The 25,088-nt window shown below is 41.4% G+C and overlaps 1 protein-coding gene across 14 annotated transcripts in view; it reads right to left on the bottom strand.

The window, feature by feature from the left end:
- syne1b (spectrin repeat containing, nuclear envelope 1b) overlaps window positions 1-25,088 on the bottom strand; it is a 74,192-nt gene extending 49,104 nt beyond the window's left edge. For 6 of the 14 annotated variants that reach the window (XM_085766485.1, XM_085766496.1, XM_085766492.1 and 3 more), the window contains exons 1-33: window positions 18,363-18,692; window positions 17,248-17,309; window positions 14,623-14,718; window positions 13,191-13,274; window positions 12,182-12,274; window positions 11,732-11,910; window positions 11,072-11,268; window positions 10,400-10,509; window positions 9,755-9,787; window positions 9,360-9,467; window positions 9,122-9,259; window positions 8,487-8,651; window positions 8,262-8,374; window positions 7,962-8,130; window positions 7,766-7,862; window positions 7,613-7,633; window positions 7,078-7,280; window positions 6,805-6,969; window positions 6,559-6,711; window positions 6,305-6,448; window positions 6,056-6,223; window positions 5,744-5,902; window positions 5,482-5,646; window positions 5,021-5,155; window positions 4,657-4,815; window positions 4,132-4,340; window positions 3,505-3,613; window positions 3,154-3,318; window positions 2,793-2,960; window positions 2,521-2,697; window positions 1,241-1,381; window positions 1,001-1,161; window positions 600-750 (exon numbers count right to left, since the gene is read on the bottom strand). In XM_085766485.1, the coding sequence (XP_085622611.1) occupies window positions 600-750; window positions 1,001-1,161; window positions 1,241-1,381; window positions 2,521-2,697; window positions 2,793-2,960; window positions 3,154-3,318; window positions 3,505-3,613; window positions 4,132-4,340; window positions 4,657-4,815; window positions 5,021-5,155; window positions 5,482-5,646; window positions 5,744-5,902; window positions 6,056-6,223; window positions 6,305-6,448; window positions 6,559-6,711; window positions 6,805-6,969; window positions 7,078-7,280; window positions 7,613-7,633; window positions 7,766-7,862; window positions 7,962-8,130; window positions 8,262-8,374; window positions 8,487-8,651; window positions 9,122-9,259; window positions 9,360-9,467; window positions 9,755-9,787; window positions 10,400-10,509; window positions 11,072-11,268; window positions 11,732-11,910; window positions 12,182-12,274; window positions 13,191-13,274; window positions 14,623-14,718; window positions 17,248-17,309; window positions 18,363-18,438 (4,473 nt within the window). In that variant the 5' untranslated portion in view covers window positions 18,439-18,692. Of the gene's footprint in view, window positions 1-599; window positions 751-1,000; window positions 1,162-1,240; window positions 1,382-2,520; window positions 2,698-2,792; window positions 2,961-3,153; window positions 3,319-3,504; window positions 3,614-4,131; window positions 4,341-4,656; window positions 4,816-5,020; window positions 5,156-5,481; window positions 5,647-5,743; window positions 5,903-6,055; window positions 6,224-6,304; window positions 6,449-6,558; window positions 6,712-6,804; window positions 6,970-7,077; window positions 7,281-7,612; window positions 7,634-7,765; window positions 7,863-7,961; window positions 8,131-8,261; window positions 8,375-8,486; window positions 8,652-9,121; window positions 9,260-9,359; window positions 9,468-9,754; window positions 9,788-10,399; window positions 10,510-11,071; window positions 11,269-11,731; window positions 11,911-12,181; window positions 12,275-13,190; window positions 13,275-14,622; window positions 14,719-17,247; window positions 17,310-18,362; window positions 18,876-24,776 lie in introns of those variants that run through there. The other 8 variants (XM_085766488.1, XM_085766495.1, XM_085766486.1 and 5 more) reach the window with 7 other exon arrangements.

Here is a 25,088-nt window from a genome sequence, read left to right as displayed (position 1 = left end):
AGTGGACGTGAAACACTAATGAATTCAGGGAGTCATTATAGGCTGATGATGCCTATAATGGCCCGATACATTGGCGTCGAAACGCGGCGCCGACATTAATCACAATGCAACTAAACTGCTGACAGTTCAATTCATAGATTATAGCTACAACCTATAAGCAGAGAAGAGTTTCCTTTTAATGTTACAATTCAAGATTTGCCATTTAAGTCACTATAACGATAAATGAAAATATATTCATGGTCTATATTTAACTGAACACAGTTTTCGCAAAGGCTCACAACAGAGTTACTCCTCATGCTGAGAGCAAACATGTCCAAACAACACGGCATCTTGAGGCTTTGAGAACTGAAACTGTCTTTAAAAAAACAACACAGACAGTTCCTCATCTTTTATACGGCTAATGCAGGTGTCAGACAAAGGGACAGTGTGTCAGTGCTTGGGCAGAGAAGAGCCTGAATCTCTGGATAGCACCAATTGCTCCTTAAGAAGGCCTTATTGATTTTAACAGCAGGCTAAAGTGGCTTTTGTGGTTGATGCTTGGTGAACATCACTGTCAAGACATAAGAGGCTTCTGAGCTTCACGCTACATAAGACCTTACCTTTACTGTGTTGATCTGTTGCTCAAGAGGCAGAGTGGAAGACTTCAGTACATCCAGCTGCTTTTCCTTCTCAGATATCCACAAGGAAAAGGTTTCAAACCCGGCTCCGAACTGATCCCACTGAGTTTTCATTTCCTCCAGACTCTTCACACTGGAGCACAAGAGTAGAAATTATAAATTGGACAAGAGATAGTTGCAAATACACCCTGGCATTTCACTACATCTGGGTCTTTGAGATAGTAATTTATTTCATGAATATATTCTAAACTCACTTTCAAACATGCATATATAATGATGCATATATTAGTTTAATATCTAATTAGGCAAAGAAAACATTAAGTATGTGTATATACTATCTGAAGTTATTATTTAAGAAAATTGAATAAAATCCATCATCTTACTCTTTTTTGAGCCCAGCCTCCACTTTGTCCACTTGCTCACTGAGCGAACGAGCTTGTTGCAAAAGCAGAGTCTTGTTTTTGGGGCCGAGCTGAATTTCTGTCGCTCTCTTCAGCAGTGTGTTCATATGTGAGGCCTCTGCTTCACACTGCTTCAACAAAACCTGTTTACAAAATTAAGAATATTAGTTTTATTCTATTACCAAAGCAAGGGTTATGTGTCCAAACTCAAACTGGACTTACCCGGGCCTGGTCAAGTTCAACAGCCAGGCTCTCTGGGCTGCTGAAGTTTAGGTCTCTCTCCATCGTTGAACGAGCTTTGTTGACAAACTCATTCACTGCCTCCTGTTGGCTGTCAAACTCCTGCCAGGCTGCCAATGTGACCTGGAGAGATGACAATGTTCAGATCAGTGATGTAGAAATGAAAATCAATTTTATTCATACAGCACTTCCCACTCTCACTAGTCCTTGAATACGATATAAAGGTCACAGTAAGAAAAGAATCATCGCAAAATGGCAGATATCCCACATGAACATCAATATCAGAGGAAAACACTAACACAAGACTGCACCAACAAACCAGTTCAAACCACACCCACATTATGTCTGTAGATGACACTTCTGTCTTTGGCTTTATCATCAGAGAGGATGAGTCAGCATATATTCTGCAAGCATCCCACCTGATATCAGCTGGGCACATGCAATCCATTTGTGTGCACCTAACCGAGGATCTTTTTTTAATCTAGATCTGTAATGTATCCACGTTAGCACAGAAAAGCCTGACAAAGTATCCACTTCAAGACTCTCGACCCCACCCTTCTATAAAAGCACCACCAAGAGTATGACTCACTGCATCACTATCATCTAAAGGAGCTGTGATGTCTCAGAAAGCAAGTCCCTCCAGCAGAAAACATCAATCAGACCTCTCTATCCTCTATTCAGGACATTTCCACAAATGCTGCATCTGCACAGCCGACTGCATTAACAGGAAGCTCTGTCCTCTCTACCATGACCAGGCTCTTTTCTGTTCACAAACTGTTTGTTTCCCATTAATTCACTTAACTTGACTTCATTCGTTTATGAGGGACAACACGCACTAATTAACATCAATATGATGTAATTGTGTCAGAGTTGGCCAAAGGGCGTATTTTCATTTGGAGTCTCAATACAGACAAGACAGAGACATGGTACAAACCATTACACAGCAGATACTGAGCAAATATATAAACAAGACTTAACATTATAACCTTCAAAACTAGGAATAGTACATTACAGCCGAGGTGAAATAAACAGTTTCAGCTAACGCATTATTGCACTTTATCGACACTAGTGTGACCTTGAGAAAATGAGATATGTCAGGATTCATCTGTGAGTCTCTCAGTGATTGGCTGATGAATAACTTGAGGCAGCGTTACCTCCTTCATTGTTACTTTACTGTTGCATGTTATAATTCAGAGTGACAGTGCTTTAATCCAACATGAAACAATTAGTACTAACACTACAGATCCACAAACATTGCTAACCTCAAGACTCTGCTCCTGTGAATCCATGTTCTGCTCCATCTTGCTGAGTGTGTTCTCTAAACTCTGCAGGTCCTGCTGCAGAGTTTCTCCCAGACCCTCCTCAGCCTGGAGCTGCTGGCCTCTGGTGATCAGCTGCTGGACATCCTTCCTCTTCAGCTTCAAGCGTTTCAGCAGTTGCTGTGGGCAGAGGGGCACATTCGATTTAAGTTAAGGTTAAACCTATGAGGAAACTCAGAGAAGAATAAAATCAGATTATCGGTCGTGTGCAGTACCTGGTGAACAAGTAGCAGTTGTTGAGCTTCTCTGACAGTTGGACAGTCCAGTATTTTAACGACCTCAGCCTGAGCCTCTTTCTGCCCCTGGACAAGATCATCTAAAGTCGCTTGTACTTCTTCCCTGAACTGCACACAATCCCCCACAGCCAGCACCATCTTCTCAGCCTGGAAGATAAAAACATTTTCAGTGCATTTTATTATTAAATCAAAGTGTCCTGACTATTAATCAATAACTACATCACAAATTACTGCTGCAATGTTGCATAAAATATTTAACTGACATACTGTAGATTTATGGAGGGGATATAATGTCCCTACTGCTTCTGGTCTTAATTAAACAAGTGGAAGTTTAACCTACCTCTAAGAGCGAAGCAAGGAGACCCTTGAAATCAGTAGAGAGCTTGCTCAGTGCACTTCCTTGCCTCTGGGCATCGCTGTCAGCACAGATTTCAATCAATACGGCCATACGGGCCTTCAGCCAGCCAAGATTCCCCTCCTGTAGCTCTGCATCATTCCTGAGCTCCTGCACACAACAACAGAGTGTGATACACGACACGTGGTCAAAAGAGTCAACTGACGCATAGTGTTTTTATTGTCTCATCTCGGTAGCACATCATGGGTGACATATTGTAAACAAGGCAGGAAGAGGAGCATCAGTGGGTACTATAGTTTGGCTGTGAAGGGTACTGTAAATAAAGCACAAACTCACCATGATGGTCGCCTTCACCTGGCTGTATTTCCTGGGGTCGTTGGCTCGGTTTCTCAGCAGCCTCAGTTGGCTCTCCTTAGATATGAGCCAGCAGGAGAATTCAGCGTACCTGTTTCACAACATCAAGGGGGAAAAAATCCCTTCAAACTGAGAAGGACTTCAGTGTCAGAATTAAACTACAGCTTTACTGTTATGTCAACTCAAAAATGTAATCAAACCATAGAGCTAAATAGGATTTGTATAAACCAAAAAATTGTAAATAGTCTGGATCAGAACAATTTGTGGTCTATTTAGAGTCTCTTAAATTCTTTACAGTGCATAGACACATTATAATCTATTTAAAAATTGCAAGGAAAACTCTGTTCATCACAACTATTGCTCTCTATCTCGAGTAAATGGAAGAATTTTAACATGATTATATTGGGCATGCGATGAATGCATGATATTGTGTGGGAATGCATAACACAGTCTTCTGCTGTTGCAACGAACAGCCCTCAGTTAAAGTCCATTCTCTGATGTATCTATGGTGGAACTATTGCAGCATCTTTGCAACAAAAAAAACTCATGTAACTGCGCTGAAACACCATTCCAGCAAAACAAGGAACAACAAATGAAAGTGTGCCGCACCTTGTGTTGTACTCCTTCCATTTATCTGGGTGCTTCAGTATCTTCTGATAGGTGTTCTCAATTTCCTCTTGGACCTCAGAGAAATCCTTTCTGGCTGTTTCCAGGGTCTGGTGTGCAGGGTCCCCCTCAGGGAGCTTTTGACAAAGTTCCTCCATCAGCTGCAGCCTTTTTTCACAGATGGACTGGGGACCCTTTTCTCTAAAAAAGGCCTAATGCAAAGAAAAACAGATGTTTTTACATGTGGTAGAGCATCAGTTTTAGCCCTGTTACACAAAAAGACTAATATCAAATTTTTCTTCACGTTTAGAGCAATACAAATTTAAACCAAAATGTTTAAAACCTCAAATAAATAAAATGCTGCTGGAGGACAGTATTTTACTTCACACTGAAGGAGCCTCAGTTCTTTTAGATCAAGTTCATCAAAATCTTCTCAAGATGCTACACAGCAGATAATTTGCATTGGATTATTTCACACTAAGCGAAATCAATACATGAAACTCGGCCAGCCAGCTGCTCTGCGCTCACCCTGTGCTCCTTGACGAGCCTCTCGCTCCCCATGCTGGCCAGGTGGCGGTTCTCCCTGGTCACCTCCGCCTGGCACTCCTGCAGCGACAGCATCAGCTTGCTCCTCTCCACCTCCACTTTCAGGTGCAGGAGGTGAAAGGGCGCATCTGTCTGGATATCCTGGAGGAGACAAAATACAACTAGTCCCACTACTATCTGAACGTACTAAACTAAACATTTTGTAAATGTTCTATGGTGGAATAATTTTAATAATGTAAGAAGAGTTTGAGGGATTTGTGGATATTTGATATTAATTTAATGCAAAACCAAGGTTGTTGTGCAAAGGTGCAGTTCAGTTTTTACTGTCACTGTTCATGACACCAACCTTCCAGTGTTTGTGCAGCTTCCTGACTGTTTCCTGCAGCGACTGCTGTTCCTGCTCCGGCAAAATGTCTGTCAGCTCATCACACGCTTTGAGGAATGTGTTCAAAACTCGCTGATCTAGCTGACCAAAGAATTCCTGAAAAAAAAATACAAAGTCCTCATCATGTTTCATTTTTGTACAGGACAGGCCATGTATTATTTACATGCACTTTTGTTCTTTTAAGAGTATATTCCAAAACACATTTGCTCCATGCTGCACTGGGACTAATGGCGAAAAACATAAGATCTGTAAAGTAGTGGCACCTCAAAAACTTAGTTGAGGTTTTGGGTGCCTTACACAAAACAAAACTGTGATGTGACAACAGTAGTGCATTGGTCTATAGAGGACAGTAGTATGTTGGCACTGAACCTTAGAGACGGAAAAAAGACGTCTGAAATATGCAAAACACCAATTCTTCTTACTGTGTGTTTCTTGAGCAGCTCCTCCGGGTTGCCTCTCTCTGTCAGACAGTGCTGTGCCATTTTAAGAACCTTCTCCAGCTCCACCCGTGACTCATCAAACCTCTTCATGAGGCTGCTGTTCGCCTCCATGTGCTTCCGCCACTCGGTTGATTCCTTTATCATGGTCTAAACACACAAACATGTCATAGTAAATGTTAAAAAAAAAAAAAAAAGCTTAAACACAAGGTTACATAACAGCGAAATAGGCCTGAAATAGTTTTACCTGTGAGGACGACTGCAGATCTCCAACTCTTTTCTGCAGAAGACTCATGTCCATGTGCTGGAGGGTTTTGCTGCTGCTCATTACTTTCTGGATGGTCTGGTGGTTTCTCTCTATCACGGTCAGACACTTCTTACAGCTGTGTGTGAAGGTCGCCAGCTCCTGCAGTATTCAATAACAGGCAGGGTTTCAGCTATTTGTTCCTGTTCTAAAGCTACAGCGAGCTTTTCAATCTAAAACATGGTTCTTCAAAGAGCACTTGGCACTGGGTGTTATATTATTTTTATTTAGCCATGAAACTATTTTATTAATTACCTGGCATCTCTGTTTGAAGTCTACTGGTCCCTCAGAGTCTGTGGTGCTGGTGATATGACTGGCCTTCTCCAGAGCCTGATAGAAGCCTGTAATGTTCTTCTCCATTTCCTCCAGTGGAGGTAATAAAGATTGGGACTCCCTTAGCAGAGGCAAACTTCTCTCCCTCACCTGATTGGAGGACAGCATGCTGATTAGAGTCAAGACCGGTTAAACAATTGTGTGAGATACTGTATAACGACAGGCACACACCTTGCTCAGCTGTTCTTTGATCGAGGCCATCACAGCCATCATCTGTGAAACCTCCTCCTGTGGAGTGTCTTTGGTCAGCAGCTGAGCTGTCCGGCTTGCTGCCTTACAGGCTGCTTCCATGGCCGGCACTTTGTGCTTGATTTCCTACAGGAAGTTGAGATATACAAGTTAAGTATCTTGTTAGCTTTGGCTGCATCATACAAAGAAGGGTGTCTGCTCTATCTCAGTGAACTGACACCCGAGAGATTGTTTACCTCAACATCTTGAACAAAGGCTCTGACGTTCAGGAAAGATACTTGGACTGGAGCAGTCATCTTCTCATTGGTTGCATCCATGAACATTTTCAAGGTATTAATACCATCTTGGTAGTCCTGCCTCAACTTATCCACCTCATCTGCTCTCGCATACTGCCGGTGAAACAAAGGAAGATGATATATGGATGAATTTGATGTTTAAAAAAAGGTTTTTTTCATTGTCCGTGTTACATTTGCTGCATTTACATGTTTGACTTTGACGAACAGCTCCCTCCATCTCCCGTTCAGAAGAAGAAGCTGCTGCTTCAGGTCTCTAGAGACGGTGTCATCACAAGTCTCAATCAGGAAGTTCCCAGCATCATTCATGTCCATGTGCTGCTGGATCCAGTGAGAGAGGTTTCTAAAGAAATCCTAAAAGACAAGAAAACCAAGAACATACACATATAGTCCAGCCAGTTAGAGCCTTGTGTACTGTGGCTATGGTTGTTTATCAACAGTGGCTTCTGTGACTCTACTTACTCGCTTCGCATTCTCCGACTGGTTGAGCATCTGCTCGGCGTCCTCCAGCCAGGCCTGCAGACCTGCCACTGTGCTGCTGTACTTCTCCCAGTTGGAGATGACCTCCTCCAGCATGCTGCGGACACTCCGCACCTCCAGAGCCAGATTCCTCCACTGAGCCGAGGCATCACTGAGGAATTTACTTACCCCCTCTGCTTCATCAACTGCAGATCAAAAGAGGAACTAGTTTAGTTTGATATAATTTTTTTTTTTTTTTTTTTAAAACACCATCAGCTTTCAAGTAGACAAAACAGCAAATCATTCAACCATTCAACTGAGTGTGTTAGCTCAGAAACAATCATGCTAAAGTAGCATTTAAACTACTGTTAGATTATCAATACTTTCTCATGCATAATGCAAGACTATAATTTTTTTACTGAGAGGATTAAAGGTAGGTTAGAAAAGAAAAGCGCAGCCCCACATTTACAGAAAGAAACGGCTCAGGACACAGGCAACGTTGAGTTTTTAAAGATTGTCAGACTGTTTTTGGACTTACCTCTGTTACAGGTCTTAGACCCTGTAACATGAAATCAATAATAAAACCATTTACTTTGAGCCAAAATAAACACATAAACATATCATATATACATGTATATATGTATGATATATATTTACAGTAGACAACTTGCACTTGAACAGAAAATCTTACTTGAACTGTCAGACTTTACATAAACTTCTGCCGCTTGCTTGAGGGCTGTGAAGATTATCTCATACTGCTCAAAGAACTTGTGGCCTTCAATGAAAGTCTGGAACAGAAAAGCAGACAAAAATAATTATATTTAATAGTTTGATAGAGACCGTGCAACACTAATTCTTCTGCAACTGTGCCAATTATTTCAACTTACAAGATAGCTTTGCAAGAGGAGCTCAACTGAGTCCCGGCGGCCATATTTAATGATCCAGGATTTGAGCTTCAACTCAGCCAAGACAAGAAATGCCATCAGCCGATACTTTATCTCCCAGAATTCCAGTTTAATCAAGTGAGCGTGTGATGACGTAGACACAAAATTAAACCTGCAAATAAAACAAATTAAATCTCAAAAAAAGGGAAAACACAGAAAGTCTTTTCTGTCACCTGATGAAATCAGAACATGAAGTTCATGTTTAATCATCATAAGCATTTTTTGAGATAGAACAAGTCTAACCGTTCAGCCATGTCTTGGAGCTGTTCGGGTGGGACAGGGACCCCGTTCACTGATCTGTCCCTGTGGATCTGGTGGAAGGTTTGCCTGTGGGCCTCCAGGTTTTTTAATACTTCCTGCAAAATTTCAACATAAAATCATGATCACACTCTCTTTCATTATGGTAAAAACCATGTTAATAGCATGGTGGGTACCCAAATACACTGCGATCCAAAGGCATGCTTTCACCTTATGCTGTTCTAGCTTTCTATGAAGAACATTGGCCGTCTCGTCATGAGCATGTTGGATGGGGATGTCTTCTCTCAGAGCCATCTCTGCCCTGTGAAGCCAGGCTCCAATCACTCCCAGAGGACCAGGCAGAGACTTGTCCAGATGGATGTGCCAGTCCAGCAGCTGCAATTGACATCCATTAAAAAATCCACTCTGCCAAAGCAAGATCCCACCATGGAGAGGCCTATCCTGATCAAAACACTTCCACATGTTCACAAGCTCATCAGGCTACAAAAGAGATTTTATGTCAGTCCAGACGAGCAGTGGATGTGGACTGCTCCGCGAACAAAACCCCCTCTGTTCCCGCCTGCTCCTCTCTGATTCAAACACTTGCACTCCACTGAACTTTCACTGGCAGTGAATAAACAGAAGCAGAGAGTTGTGTTTCTCTCATTATGATAACTTTCAGTTGCAGCAAAGCATTTTTTCTAGCAAAGAAAATCTCAAAGACAAATAAAAGAAAACAGTGATCTATTATTAATCCTCCGGTTTTGTTTAATTTAGGGAATGATTAATTATCATAATTAATGCTGTTTTCTTAGTGGGTTGGTTATAAATTATTTACGCTGTGCAGAAGTACGCAACACAATTACCCTGGCAGACACACGGTCCCAGGCCTGTTTGACTAGAGCTTGGTCCACAGACAGCTTGCCATCTCTGTTGACTGGCTGCAGCAGAGGATCTGTCTGCTTCTTCTTCATTTCATACTGTACACGGAAGCTCTTAAACGCCTGGAAAACATAAACACAAGTAGATACACAGATGCTTAGAGTTGATAAATGTCTTTGTCAAAGCAGGACGTTATGTAACAGTGCACCTTGACTGACTCACCTGATATTTGTCAGTGAGGTTTCCCTCTGCTCCCTGGGCCCGCAGCACATCTCTCTCCAGCTGGTCTAAAAACACCCTCAGCTCTCTCAGCATCTTCCTCTCCTCCCTCTGGCACGATTAGAGAGTCACAGGAACAAATCAAATTTAATCCTTTCTTTCTTGTTTTCTTTTTTTTTCCCGCAAATCAGCATGCCCTGAGATTGGGAGACTCATGCCAAACTGACATTCCAGAAATACAGAATTAAAGAGAAGAAAAAGGATGTTAACAGATCCCAGAGAGGACCAACCCCTGCATTTTAGGACCGATTAGTTTTACAAGTCGAGGAAGATGTTAAGGATACGGACAACTGTAAGTTTTTCTAACATTTAAGTCTGTTAATTTTTGTGAAACATACCTCAAGCATTTGCTCTATATCTTGGGGACCAAACTATCCAGGGAAGCAGCAAGGCACACAAAGAGATTCAAACACACCACAAAAGGAATTAGAATAGCAAGAAAATAAGAGAAAAAGAAGCTGAGAGGGATGAATGTGAGGTGGGATGTCACTCCAAACAGAAAGCATGCAGCACCATGACCTGATCTCTCACCTGAAGTATTGGCACTGACAGTGCAAAAGTTGGAATTGAGCCAAGAAGCAGCTTAATGTGCGTAAAAACAAAAAACAAAAAACAAATAGATGGAGAAATGAAAGTCTGTGATGATGGAGAAAATAATCCTGATGATTATATTACTGCTGTGTTCATGCTATGATTATATTATAATTCATCAGAGATTTGTGTGGCAATAATGACGAGCATGAAGAACCGCAGGCATGGGCTTACAACAATTAAGCTCAGCAGGAGTTTTAAGCATTTTCATCATTAAGCATATACTACTATTATGATCTCTGCATGTGGTAATTCTCTGTGATTGATGATACACTAACCAATTTTGGGGAAAATTCGCATGGCAACAATACATACAACTCTGAAAATAATAACTTGTTGAAATATCACTTCTAATATAGTATTATAGTGTAGTATAAGTTTTAAAAGGGTACCTCATCCTGCTGTCCATCAGTCTCCGAGTGGTGGGGGTTTGGATAGTGTTTGAGGAACTGAGCCACATACGTCATGATGGATTTCTCGTCTGGCTTGTCCACATCAACATCTACAGAACAACACAAACGTTATCTGATGCACCAGAATTAAACATGACTGTCGCAGATATGAGGGAAAAAAACCCACTTCCTCATAAGGATGAATGTCCCTCAGGCTGGACGGCTAATTATACGTGTCTACTTTCGTCTCCATCCCTGACCTTATGTTTCTAGAAATCATTTCAGTGCAGCTCTCTCTTCAGTGCAATAAAGCATCACGACTCAGCTAGAGAAGACAGGACTGCAGAGCCACTGCAGACTGCTTCTCTTCCACAGACTAAAAAACTCAGAGACACGTGTTGACACAGAATTTTAATCCTCAGGAGGGTGTCGGCGATCTTTTCAGCACACGTTTTGTCAAATCTCTCAAGCAGCAAGGATTGAAAGGCTAAAACAATTTGCTCTCGCAGAAAAAAACTTGTTAAATCTACTAAATAATGTATATTTGCTGCCTTAAGCCTAAAATGCAAAAGCCTAGAAAGACTCATCTGCAATGTATTGAGGGGCTATTGTGCCTGAATGTTGTGCATCACTGAAATATTAAATAGAGGCAGCAGGAAAGGTCAAGAGCACCTTCTGGATCAAGCAGGCGGGGAATGCCCAGTTCATTTTCAGCGAGCGTGAAAGCCTCCTCTAAATTCTCCCTGTTGCTTCTCCTCCGCACAGCCTCCATGTCCACCAGGTCTGGCCTGATGGCGTGCACAACCGACTGGAATGCAACACCATTTCGCCAGCTGGGACCAAAGTCCTTCACCTCAATCCCATGATGCCTGGAAAACAAATGCATTAACATTTTTATTTTGCATAATAATCTATAGACCAGTGTTTCCCAACCTGTTTTGGCTCATGACCCCATTTTGACATCACAAATTTCTGGCGACTACGTGATCGCGGCTGTCAATCAAGGGCCTGCTTAGATATTTTTATATGCTGCATTTTATTTGAACTTGATTTATATTTGAGAACGTGAAAGCATAGAATGCAATCATAATTTTAAAAAGAATAATAATTAGTTAAAAAAAAATTTTTTATCAGTAATTATTTTTCTTTCAATTAGACATTTCAGGCGACCCCATTTGAATTCCAGGCGACCGCACGTGGGGTCCCGACCCCAAGGTTGAAAAACACTAACATAGACACTTGAAATATGGTACATATAAGTTGAGAAGTTGCCTATTTCAATACACTTAAACTTTTGCAACACAAAAGATAATCTGAAAGTGAACAACGTACTTTGCAGCAGTGCACTGCACCCATCTCAGCAGGGCCTTTTTGGCATTGCCCTGAAATTTGTTGACCACTTTCCTCTTCATGGGAGGACTTCCTGTTTCAGAGCTCGGTATACTCTCGACAGAAGAGTTGCTGTTGGAAAGTGCCTGGAGGGCTGGCAGGTTGCTGGTTAACTCCTCAATCTAATTGAGAAACAAGAACAAAAGGAAGAGAGGAGGTTGTTCTGTGGCCATGGCAACATGACAAGAAAATGGCAATATTTTCTGCATCCATCTCCATCTGGGTTTTCTGGCATAAACAGGACAAAGACTGACGCTGGGCTTTTTAACCCAATGTCAGTCTTTGTCCTGTTAAAACGTTGTCGCTGTGCCAAAAATATGTACTTTCTATGTAGGGCATGAACTCAGAGTGAGCATTTAACTGAGCAGTTGAGGACATCCAGTTAAGTATTACCTGGAAGTAGAGGATAACGGTCCATATCAACCCAAGGACAATTGATGGTCGTCCATCTGCGATGTCAGTGGCATGAATGTTAACAAGCTTGATCTGAAACAAGAGCCAAGCAAGAGGATTATTATGGAAAATAAGTCACAGCCAGAAAGTTTGGAAGTAAGAGTCTTCTGCATTTTAACTCAGAGAGGCCTCCTGAGTTTAATCTCAACCAAAACAAGTCATCAAAGCCAAGTGTTTGATGCAGGTAAATATAACAGCCAAACCAGGAGGGCAGAAACAGCCACAGTGAAAGGTGAACCAGAGGAGAAATAAAAATAAAAAAGAGAAGAGTGTGTTCAACTAGGCGTTGAAGGAAAAGCAAATGAGCTATAGCACTGCAAACCTTGCATTGGAAAATTGCCCAAATCTGTTTACATCTCTTTACATTTGAGCAGCTCAGAACTGTAGGTAATCCAGCCCGACACAGAAACCATTGTTCTAGTCAAAATACAATAAAATGCATATTGGTAGAAAAGCGTAATCACTTGACTTATAAAAACTAAAGGCTGTATCCAAGCTCTGTATACATCATGCATCAAATGAAAAGAATGCATACAGTACATGATCACACAGGGCGTTTTATGGCGACTGACCGGAGATCCTCGATACACAGACTGAAGGCACACATGATGGGAGAGAGATCACAACAATGTAAGTCTCAGTCCTCATGGAAGCCAGATGAAAGTGGGACACGGGCCTCACAGAGCCAAGGGATTTAGAGATGGGTTATGTAATCAAGAGGTCCTGTTTCCAGCTACCGCTTCTCTCATCGTTTCACATGCTGTGCAAACAGATGCACCTTGTGTGCACTAATAAACATCTAATTAACAGCTTCTTCTTGGTCATACTATCTTAAGACATCCTAAGTCTTCCTTATTTTTACAGTATGATAATTAGTTGTGTAAAAAAAAAAAAAACTTTAACATTTAACATTTAAAGGATTAAATAGTTGTTACGACTGAATGCTCACCTTCCTGCCTTCAAGGAATTTGAGTGCAGTGCCGATGTTAGAAACCCAATGGATCCTCTTCAGCTGGCGGCCTTGTTCACAAGGCTTATGACAGACAGGACAGACAGAGAGTAAACATCAAGCAGCCAAGGAAGCAAATATCATATCAAAGCCTGGGATATTTACTGCAGATGGTCAATTTGTCTACTGTACCGACCAGCTGAAAAACCTACAAATCACAGTGAGAGTGGTCTGGGTGTATTTTCTTACATAAATTAACTGGTGGGCGCCAAAGCTGCTTTAAGAGAGAAAGTTAAATCCATAGACATGTCGGTGTAAAAAAAAAATATCTGGCTGACATAAACCAGCAGGGGTGTGCTTCCTGACAGCACTGAGTGCATCAGGCAGCATTCACCAGTGCGAGTGACTCATTAGCCAGGTAACAGCTTTGCAGATGACATGGCAGTTCGTATCAAGACATGTCCAATTACTAAATAGCAATCAGAGAGTAGGCCAGTGTGTGTGTGTGTGTGTGTGTGTGTGTGTCGGACTCGGGAAGAGAGAGTGAAAGAAGAAGACAGGGGTGCTAACAGGTCCTCACAGCAGGGAGCCTCAGGTCTGTATTATGGCCTAGTATAGTAATTACTGGGCAGTGATGCACCAAAAAATGTGAGCAACAACCTTTTTATTCCAACTTGGGACTTTGTAGTTTGCATTTCTAGAGATCTACCCCCTGTGCATATACATTCTCCCATCCTGTATAATTATCTTTACACTGTCAAAGTTGAGCATTAGATTAAATAATAGCTTAACCAACAAAGTATATAGGCCAATATGAATAGTTCTTTTATATACAGTAACCCATGACCCAAAAAATACTTTTGATAAGTTTCCCTTAAATCTTTAACTTTTGCAGCCATGAAGTCTCAAACCATATGCATACATAAATGTATTTCAGTGCATCCATTTCTTGTGGTGATTCATCATCATTTACATGAATAAATACATTTGAGTACTTTGCAACATTTATTCAGCAATCTATTTTCTCTTGGTTGGATTTGATATTTGATATAATTAAATATATAAGGAATGCATACAGTACATGTCAAGCTGTAGATGTACTTATGTTAATTGTTTCTATGACCAGATCAGTCTGTTTACAAATCTCTAAACAGCTGCTCACATGTCACAATTTCTGTTACAATTAATTAAACATTAAGGAATTCTGATTACTGAGAGACAGAACCAAGCACAACTCCTATTTTGCTCGTTGTAAATTGTATAGGAATGTAACAGAAGCACTTGAATTTGAACTTGAATTACGCATGCGTTCACAAGGGAATTATTAAAATCCACAGTTAAAAATCAGCATAAAAGTTGAAATGATCTTAATCATGCTCTGCATATCCATATAATCATGTTTGAATCCTGTGCAAAGGTAAGTGCTACTCACTAGTCTCTGGCCAGACAGCACTTCCAACAGAGCCAAGAGCTTCACCCCATCTTTGATGTCCTCAAAAAGGTCGTTAACCTCTAGTGGTGGTTTATGCTGGAGGGGGAGAAGACAGAGCTTTGAAATGCAGAAACAGAACATCATGAAAATGTAGCGTAATTATAAATACATTCATCTGTGGAAGCAATGCATTTAAAGAACCAGTAACGTTGCACTGTTGTTGATCCTTCAGTGTGAAAGGATATTGGTATTCTAACCCATTAGTAGGGAAAAGGAGAAACCAAATGGTGTTTGTGGGAAACAGGCTTGTTGGCAACAACCATGGAGCCTCCCTGCAGCTGAAAAGATGCTGCCTTTTCCTCAGCAGTGGCCCGGTGCCCAGTCCTGAGGCGATGGTATTCGTTTAACCCTAACTGGATACTGTCTCCTGGTATCATATCCGCACAATTACAGCGTCGCACAATCTCCAAGTTGAGTGACAGCGCCGGAGCCTTCTGTATTATACAAGGCATTCCTACGTAAGTGAATGAAACAGATGTGTATTTATTTGACAGAGAGAAGATGTAATTAAAAGGAAAAGGTCGCCACGGGAATTCTTTATTTGGCACTGTATACAGGCCATTTCACAACTCAACATATTCCATGACAGGATGCAGTTGGCTGCCTATTTGGGGCAAAGCAGTGTGAAGAGACGAGCGTCTGTCTTGTTATTCCACACAAGGCCCATTAGTGTTGTATGATTACACAGAGTTATGTGTTGAGAGAATTATGAATTTAATATATAAATCAATTATTTGACTGGGAGAATCTACAATTACTATATCCATATCAATTAAAAGGAAAAATAAGAGTTATCTGATTTTCCAATGACACTGCTAATATGCAAAAATAACCTGTGAAATTTGAAAGTTATTCCCACCCTGGAAAACAGTCACATGAGACTTCTTATCTGTGGAAAAACAGCAAAAATCACTGGAAAGGTGCTTAGTAATACAATATCAGAGGAAATGGAAACAAAGGCTGCAGGGAAAGAGTGACAGCTGGAGGAAGTCCAAACTTAGATAAAACACACTTTCACCCATTAAAAAAAATAAAAAAGAAGATCCAGTTCAAACCAATATTCATTATTGTTTGATGTGAAGGAAAACTATACCAAAGTCACCGCAAGAAACCTTTTTTTGCACATGAAGAGTACAGTAAATATCCCTAAATCAGCTGGTCTCCATGTGCAGTGTAAACATGACTGGGAGCTCTTTCATGATGTGGCTTATGCTACATTAGTCCTATTGGTATGCACAGTGAGTGTGCTCGGGCGCAGTGCATGAATAATGAAGAATAGACCAACAGAGCTACTCTACGTTGGCCGACCACATAACTGAGATTCTTCTAAAGTTTTAGAAGCCCTGCTTTGAACTATTGTGGGCAGATCAGGCCCAACAAAAGACCCCTCTAAACCAGATCTCTTTGCCAGGTTGCAGGCTTAAAACTCTGAATCTGTGTCTGAGTAGCTGGGCACTCTGCTGTGTCATCGGTGTTTACAGTTTAAGTTTACCATATTCTGGATTTTCTTAACAACTCTCCTCTCTAGGAAGTGTTTTGGCCCATTTCTGATCTAAGATTCATCTTATTGCTTTGGGTATAAACTAATAAAGCCAGTTATTTTTAGGGTCACAGTGTGATGTTTAACAGCATGTAAAGCTGAGTGTTATTGTTGTTCCCTCGGTGCTTTGTAATTTACATGCATGGACCTATGAAGCAGACGACTGCCTGCAGGGAACCGTCCTCACCCTCTTGCTCTCCATCTGCACACCGCATCACTGTCCCTGCCAATCCTGTCTCTACAAATACACACACTCACAAACACTCACGCATATAGCACACGAATATCCAAACACCCACGCACATACCAACACAGTCACACACACTACACAGGCCGACAAACACCTAACGCACAATAAATACATCCACCACCCCACACACCGGCCTCTGAAGAACTCCATTAAGCCCTTCCCGTGTCCACACAAACACACTCCACTCGTGGCCCAGAGGCTCATCTGTGTATAAGTGCTTCTAGTGAGATTCTCTGCCTCTGAGCTCCATCACGTCTGTGTCATCTTTGCAGCGCAGCAACAAGCAGCAGCCTCTGCCGTGACCTTTTCAGGATCCCCCTCCTCTTTCAGGATAACAAATACTGTAGGTACCACACAGAGGGCGTGCTCCCTCACCATCACTACATCCAGGAATAAACAAAAACCTGCTCCATCAAACATGATTTGATTCTGAAGGCTTAAGAAACAACGTAACTTATGTCATTACTTGCGGCTAAGTGGATAAATCCAATCATCTTGTGCAGCGTTAATACAGTAGAGGCTATTATTGTAGCTCATCTTCCAGCTACATGATCATGATGAGCAATAAAACATCAACAATGTCTCTGATGAGAAGGGTCAACATAGCATAGCTCTCCCACAACTTCCTTGTGATGCAATTGCCTTCACAGTTTGTTTAACATGAGCACTGACGAGCTTGTAAAAACCCTACGATCTCTACGCCGGTGATTGATGAACGATCGCTGCGTGGTGTGGTAAAGCAAGAGGACAGCATTGGATGGAGATTCCCACTTACCTTTGCTAGATGAGAATTGATCCATTTTGTGAAGGTTCTCTTCTGCACCGCCTCTTGCTCATCTGAAAGTAAACGGCACACAGCGCATGTCAGTACATGATAGACGCCACATGCTCTTGACTGTTGACTGTCGAGTCTAAAAGCCTCACACACCAGAGGAGCCGGTGATATTGATAGAGGGCACAACAGATGGAGAGAATGGATGAGCAGAAGATTAAAGATGTGTCTCTGCAAAGAAGCTAATTGATTCTACATATGGATGTTGATACCGCAGAAATATGAAACGCATAAAAAATTAATCTCTGTAGGACTCCCCCTCGGCCATAATCCTACAGTACTTTATCCAACCTCACACTACATCTTTTCACACTGCCGCTGGGATGTTGAGTGGCATTGCGCCGAGCGTGAACTAAGAAGTATGGCTAGATCTGTGCAATGTCATTAACACAAGCTTGTCGGTGTTAGTGTGATGGATCCTCCTCTCAAAGAAAAAGAGGTCATATGAGGAGATTAGAGACTGAGTGGGGAGGAAATTTCAGCCAACACGTCTCGCGAGCCCCTCTGTGTTCAGTAATAACATGCGTGATTGTTCAGGTCACCCTCAGCCTCTTTTGTAGGCCTATTAATATATTCAGCCACACAGCCTCATGCATTATGCAACGCCTATAACAAAACAACTGATTTCTTTTGCTGTAGTGATGCTATTGTCGCGACAAGGACCGAATCCTAACACCCTGTCACGCATGCCGGCAGGCTAGTGCTGCACACAGTGGCCATTTTTAAACATCCACCCATGGAGATATAGATAGTGGTCACGTGTTTAAAGAAGCGATGAGAAGGCTATACAGGGAGCAAAAGAACGTCAAGTTAACCCACAGGCAAATGCTTCATCACTGATGCACAGGGGATGCCCACTGAAGCATAGCACACACATACAGATGTACACACACACATACACAACACAAATACACACACAAGCAGCACACATACAGCTGTGTTTATGCAGCATCATAACTAGTTCACAAAGCAAGGATTCACCTACACACTGTTAGCATATGTTACATCCCATATTAGCTACACAGATGAGAGATGAAGGGTGCTGCTGCCCTACTTACCACGGAGATACTGAAAAAACCCAGTCACCAGGTTTAAAGAAGTCTTCCTGACAGATACATCCTTATAGTGAGCCATTCTACACCCCACTCTCCGGCTCTGTCCCTCTGCCTTTCATGAGTTCCAGCATACATATATATATGCATGTGCAGAAAAAAAAAATAGGATCCACAGTGGAAAAAGCTGGGATGAAAACACACAGCTGTCCTTTCCCCCCTTCTTTTCTCTCCCAGCAGGAAGCAAAACAGATCTGGCTGCCTGGTTTCCCCGGTGAAAGCAAAAGAGCTGCTGGAGGCTGTGATGAAAAACGTCCCCTCCTCCCTGACACTCTAACACACAGACACACTGACACACACGCGCGCACACACTCACACACATACACACACGGACGGCAGGAGCAAGGGGAAAAAATCTCTAATAGATAGGGTGATTTACAATCCCATCCTTCCTTCTTCCTGTGTTATTCCCACCCAGAGGAGCCATGCCTGTGTGTGGATGTGCACAGCCCCCGCTGCACTGCCTCGCTGTATCATCGTACCGTCTGAGGCTGGAGAGAGATCAGCTAGATGCATGGCTCCACCAATCAGCTTTTTGGGAGGCGGTGATGTCACAGCCTCGGTTGCATTATCCCCATTTAAGCTTGGTTTGTGTGTCCATGTGTGTGTGTGTGTGTTCATGGTCCTGTGTTTGCCCATAAGATTTGTCTAATCTTCTTTGAGACTGGCACATTAAAAAAGCATTACACTGTCTAAGGCGATGATGAAAGAAATACAAAAAAATATTAAATAAATAAAAGAAAATAAAGATTTTTTTTGTGAAGTTTATAGCTGTAATATTAATTGAAGTCCCCGCAGACCTGTTAATTAGATAGACTGCTGCACAAAGCTCACCAGGGTGCAACATTGTTTAATAATTAATGCTGAGTCCGATGAATGACATCTACCACCTGCTCTCTCTTTTACCCTCTCAGTGTCAGTGCTATTGTGACGACACAGCAGACACACCCACCCAGGGATTCCCTTTACATGTACAGCATCATGTAAAAGCAGTAAAGCATATCTATTTATGACCTGCAAAACCAAAACAAAACCACTTCAGCTCTGTCCAGTGTATTTTTTCTAGTGGGCTACTACTCAGCTCTTCTGAATATAACACACAATAGTGAATAAGTACGCCACTTGATAGCTTATCATCTCCTGCAGAAAAATCCCTTTATTCTTTCAAGACCACCGGCATACTAAAAGCTTTTCTGATAAACTAAAAATAGGCCCGAGCTTGTGATTCTATTATTACTGCTCTATAGCCTGCTAGTGGAACTGGCCCAGAAAAGCTATTTGGGTGAAAATGGAGTTTTTTGTTGTTGTTTCTTTTTTTCTTTTTACTTTCAAAAAAGCAAAAGGTTAGAAGTAGCACTATTAAAAACACTGTTGACAGCTGCATGAACTGAGAACAATGAGCTTTTAGAGACACTGCAATCAGTGCTCAGTCATTTATGACCAGCTAAGCCCTTATCACAAAAAACCTTACATACTCAAACTGGTCTGGAGGACAAATGATAAAAATATACAATTATAATATTAGACATGTAATTAATTGCAAGTGAAGCCTTTTCAACTGTTTAATGTTTAATGAACATATCTACTTATCTATTTAACCCTTAACATGCGTCCCCTCAGAGACCCCGTTTAATCTACATGAATTATGTTCACATTAATGCAACTTTTCATAGCACTGATAGTTCAAGTAGTACTAAATAAATAGTACTAACACATCCAAACAGAACTGTGGATGGCATGTTTATTTACTTGCACTGTTTTTGTTTTTGTTTTTGTTTTTTACAAAAATCAATTTTTAAATTTTAACAAAAATAAGCTAAAGCAACAACATGCTGTTCAATACTTGTAAATACTGTAAAATGTTGTAAAAGTAAAATCTGCAGTGCAAGTGCATCAGAAATGAGAAGTACTGTATCTCCTAGATATAAAATCAGGATTTATCTGATTTGAGAATTGGTTAATGAGAAATCTGACAAAGTTTTCAGTGCCTCAACAGTGTTTTTGAGACTCTGTGCTGCATAGTCAAAGTACTGAGGCTCAACACGCCAAACTGACTGTCATCTCAAGACTAAAAATATGAATATTAAAGGGAACAAAAAGAATAAAAAAGTATATTTACAACTGATAACTTTAAGTTATAACTTCAGTTCCTGTTGCTCAGCGCTAATATCCAACTAGCCATTAAGGAACTGTCCAGAGTCCTGAACATAAATGGTTCACTTTGTGCGATAATAAGAAGATGGAGTTAATTTCAAAGCATTATGTCTGGAGAAAACCCATCAAGGCACATCACCAGCCAAATAGCATCCCAATGATGAAGCACGGTGGTGGCACCATTTTTTTTTTTTTTTTTGGGGGGGGGGGTCAAACAAGGCACAGAAGGTATAAATGAAAACCCAGTCAAGAGAAATGACTAACACAGACTGACTCATTGGTTCATCTTCAAACTTAACAATGACCCTGACCACGGAGTCAGGACAGCACAGGATTGGCTTAGGGACATCTCTCTGTGGATGTCCCACTTGAGCCCAGTCCAACACCTCTGGAGAGACTTGTAAATGGCTCTCCACCAACACTCCCCATCCAACCTGGCAGAGCTAGAGAGGATCTGCAGAGAAGAATGGCAGAAAATCCCCCAAGTGAGGTGTGCAAAGCTTGTTGCATCACACCCAAGAATACATGACACTGTAGTCGCTGCTAAATGTGCTTCAACAAGGTGCTGAGTAGAGTCTCAATACTTATCATGTGTCAATGTGATATTTCAATATCTCCTTCACAAAAACCTTTACATTTCTACTTGTATTGATTCTTTAGATTGTCAAGACAAATTTAGCATAAGGGGTCTGAGCACTCTGCGTAATAACTGACAAGCATGAAATCCTCATGTAAAACGGCTCACCATCATTGAGTCATTATGTCTCGGCCATCTGACTTAATTAATTTTGATGTAGTACTAGTAGCTAAGTGGCAATTAAAAGTGGATACCCCCAGCAACAAGCAGCACACAGTGCATCAAGCCACTAACACATCTGAAATTCACATGAGTAATGGAGTACTTAAAGTGATCTTAGGATAGATGATACCTTTGGCAAAACTGTGCTGTGGGTGCTTGGCTTCAATCGCCTGTGTTGGTCATCTGGGAGCACTGTAAAAGCCTACTCACTCTGTTGTTTTTCCATTTAGTCGACAGCAGCCCTACTTTAGCTCAGAGAGGCCAACAACAATTAGGCAGGACAAGAAACTATTCTGCAGCTGGACTCGAGCCAGTCCACTCCGAGATACAGGAATTATTACTTAGTGAATGGTTTCCTGATGTTCAAAACAACGTGACAGGACCGTAATCTAATATTCAAAAACAGAACAAATAGACATAGGGTTACAGAACAGATATTGTGTTGTTTAAACATCGACTGTCTGCAATAATAAGTATTTAAAACAGCCTGCAGCACCTTGGCTTAGCTCAGTGTAGAGTGGAAATTAGGCGTGTGTGTGTGTGTGTGTGTGTGTGTGTGTGTGTGTGTGTGTGTGTGTGTGTGTGCATGAGATCATATCAGTGTGATGGCTGTCTGGGCAGCTGTTACTGACACTGTGGAGTAGAAGCATCTCTCACAGCTGACAACATGCAAGATGGGCTTTATTCTTATTGTCCTTTTACTTTTTACACCAGCCGTGATTGAACAGCTCCACCCTCTTGGCGAAAACAGACTTCAAACAGTGGGTGTGCTTCTTGCACAGCAGTTCTCGGTGTTTTTGGGCTTGTGACCTTTTACAACAAGGGTGCAACCTTGTGTTACTGGCTTATTTAAGAAAATGTAGGATTTTTAGAGCATTTCTAAAAAATATATGCTCTTCTATGCTTCATATGATTTGAACTGAATGTCTTTGTTTAGCCTAAAAATCGAAAAACTGAAGATGTCACTCTGGAATTTTTTCTCTATTTTTTGCATTAATCTATGAATCTTATGATTTCTGTAACTCCAGTGATGTTCTTTTTCAGGGTGTGTCACTTGATTACTGATCACAGGAAGCAAAAAGACTAAACACTGCAAAACATTTCATAAGTACTGGAAATCTGAGACAAATCTGAAAAGATAATGATCAGAAATAGGCTTATATCTGTGATTATATAAATTCAGATCAGACTGCATGTCCTAATTTCCATGAAGGAGATAAACCATACTTTGAGACGTCGCCACAAACCTTTCACCAGCTGCGTTCCTTCATATCCTGTTTGACACACACCCTCAACTAAACTGAAACCCACAAAGGCCAAGTCATAATGCTCCTGTCATGCGAGATCAAGAGATAGACGTCAGTTGTATCCTGAGGGCATTTAAGGCCATAAGGTGTTGAGACTCCTTCATCATATGGCCCTGGAACCAAATAATAATACAACAACAAGAAGTTGTATCAAATGCAAACACAAGCTTTTGGTTTCCCAAAGGTAAAATCTTGAAAAGTTTGAGAGGTTGTGGTGTATTAGACTAGTAATCAGTGAGTTTTCATGACTACGGACAGGTTGGTGTCAATAATTCAACACCCAGATGGGCCCTAGGTCAAATATGTGCGCCGTAAACCTCCCTGCAGGGTGCCTTTAATGACAGGAAGCTGCACAAAAAAAAAGACTGTTTCGTCTCTCACCTAAAGCCACTGGCACAATAATGTCTTCCAGATGTGACATGACATCAAACTCCACTTCCTGTAGCGAAACAAGCGACATGGGGCTGGCACTTTAGGCCTGTGTCATTGGTAAATTGAATACATTTTCACCCACAAGGCGTCAAAGATTTACTGATTGTGATGTATGACAGGTCAGACAGAAAGAAAGAGTATGTCATCTTAAAAATATATTGTTAACTTAAAGACTTAAATGCTGCGTTGATTCTCTTTGAGTTGGTTCATACAGTCTTGCAACAAATCAATGACAGGTGTTATCGGTGATGACTAATTTCGCCCTCATTGTGCGTGATAACAAGTAAAATGGAAATAGATGTGCAGTCAGTGCACCGGAAATCAAGTCTCTCTCTCTCTATGGCAGGAACTGGGCAACACTGGCACAACCACAGAGGTATTTCATAACTGTAGCTATGGTAACAAGCTATAACGTGTAAAATTTCCTGGCATACTGTACATCCAGAAATACATCTGAACTGAAAGCAGAAGCGGATGAAGCCAGACATGCGAGGAGAAGGTGGTAGTGGCCTAATGCCCTTGTAACAAAAGGGGGACACCAACAAAAAGAGACTCCCGCCATCGATCTGTTCTCTTACCAAGGGCAGACAGGGTGTCAGGTTTTAGTGTTGTTCAGTGCATTGTCTGTGCATTCATGAAGCCGCGGTTGTTGTGACTCGGTATCTCGTGTCAAGACTCGGGGAAGATTAAATGTTTCTGATGCATCTTTGACTAAAAGAGCTCATTTTTGACCCCGTAATCCCAAAAAAATACGAAAAAAAGAGTATATTCCTTCAAAAAATTGTATTGTTTGTACCAAAAAAAAGGTGTTAACTTATTTTTATAACTTGGTGCTACTACTGTGAGAAAATGCTTCTCTGCAACAACCTTGGCTTAGTAGTCGCCAAAGAAAATCTGATTTAAGGATGTGAAGACGAGCTCATCAGAGGAGCGCTCTGAATCATGTGTCGAGATCAGGAGTTTCACAATATCACCTAAATAAAACGAATCATGTTCCTCTAAATAACTTAATTGCCCCGTCCAGGCCGGCCACACAATGCAGTATGTCTTTTTGTAGTTTGGTCACAAGATATCACAAGAATGAACATTGAATTTCTTATTATTGCAAATAAGATTATGGGCTATCTTGGAAAAAATAAACCTGGTGACAAAAGATACCATGTGCACACAAAATCAAATTACCTAAATGTGTAGTTGAAAGGCTACAAGTGTATGAGAACATGTATGTTACTTGTGATCTTTTAAGTATTAAAAAAGATGCCGTGTTGTATTTTTTGTGCATTTTCTAACTCCTTAAGTCTTTATCAGCATCACAGAATCCAGATTTACAAGAAACTAAAACATTTAAGTACACAGAAAAAGACAATTTCTTAACTGGAAGCCTGTCCTGTTATGACTATTGTCATCCTTGAGGGCAATAAGAAGAAAGAAAGTTTGATATTAACAATAAGTTTTCTAGCTCTATGCCTAAATAGCTCCTATGTGAGTGGGTCTGTGAGAGGGCGTGTACGTAAGCATGAGTGTGTGAGCATCCTGCGTTGCAAAAGCTGACAAACTTCAGATGGGCACGCGGCCCAGGCATTGAATCAGCACAATACTAGTGTGCAGCAGCGCTGGAGGAGAGAGTGTTTTGTCTTTAAGCCAACGGAGCCAAAGAATGACACTTACCCTGCAGTTTTTGCATCACATTAGCAATGTTGTCCATAGACGCCCGGCCGAACTGCCGTGGAGAGGCCATGTCGTCTCGCCGCAGCTGTATGACAAGGTGGGTCACTGATGCTGATGATCCTTCACAACAGTCCTGAGAGGGACATCCCCTCTGCCCCTCCCTCGCTATCTCTCTCCTTCTCTCTCTCTCTTTCTCTCTCTTTCTAATTTCACTGCAGGACCAGGTCCAATTGAATCTCAGGTTTCATGCAGGGACAAGCAGGTTTACTATCCAATAGAAGCACTTCTTCCTTTCATTGCCTAGGAAAGAGA

The sequence above is a fragment of the Trachurus japonicus genome, chromosome 22 (assembly GCF_045865225.1).
Source record: "Trachurus japonicus isolate A0001 chromosome 22, Traja_1.0".
NCBI classification, from domain to species: Eukaryota; Metazoa; Chordata; class Actinopteri; order Carangiformes; family Carangidae; genus Trachurus; species Trachurus japonicus.
The sequence above is the reverse complement of the archived record's forward strand: the minus strand, read 5'-3'. Positions and strand labels throughout refer to the sequence as shown.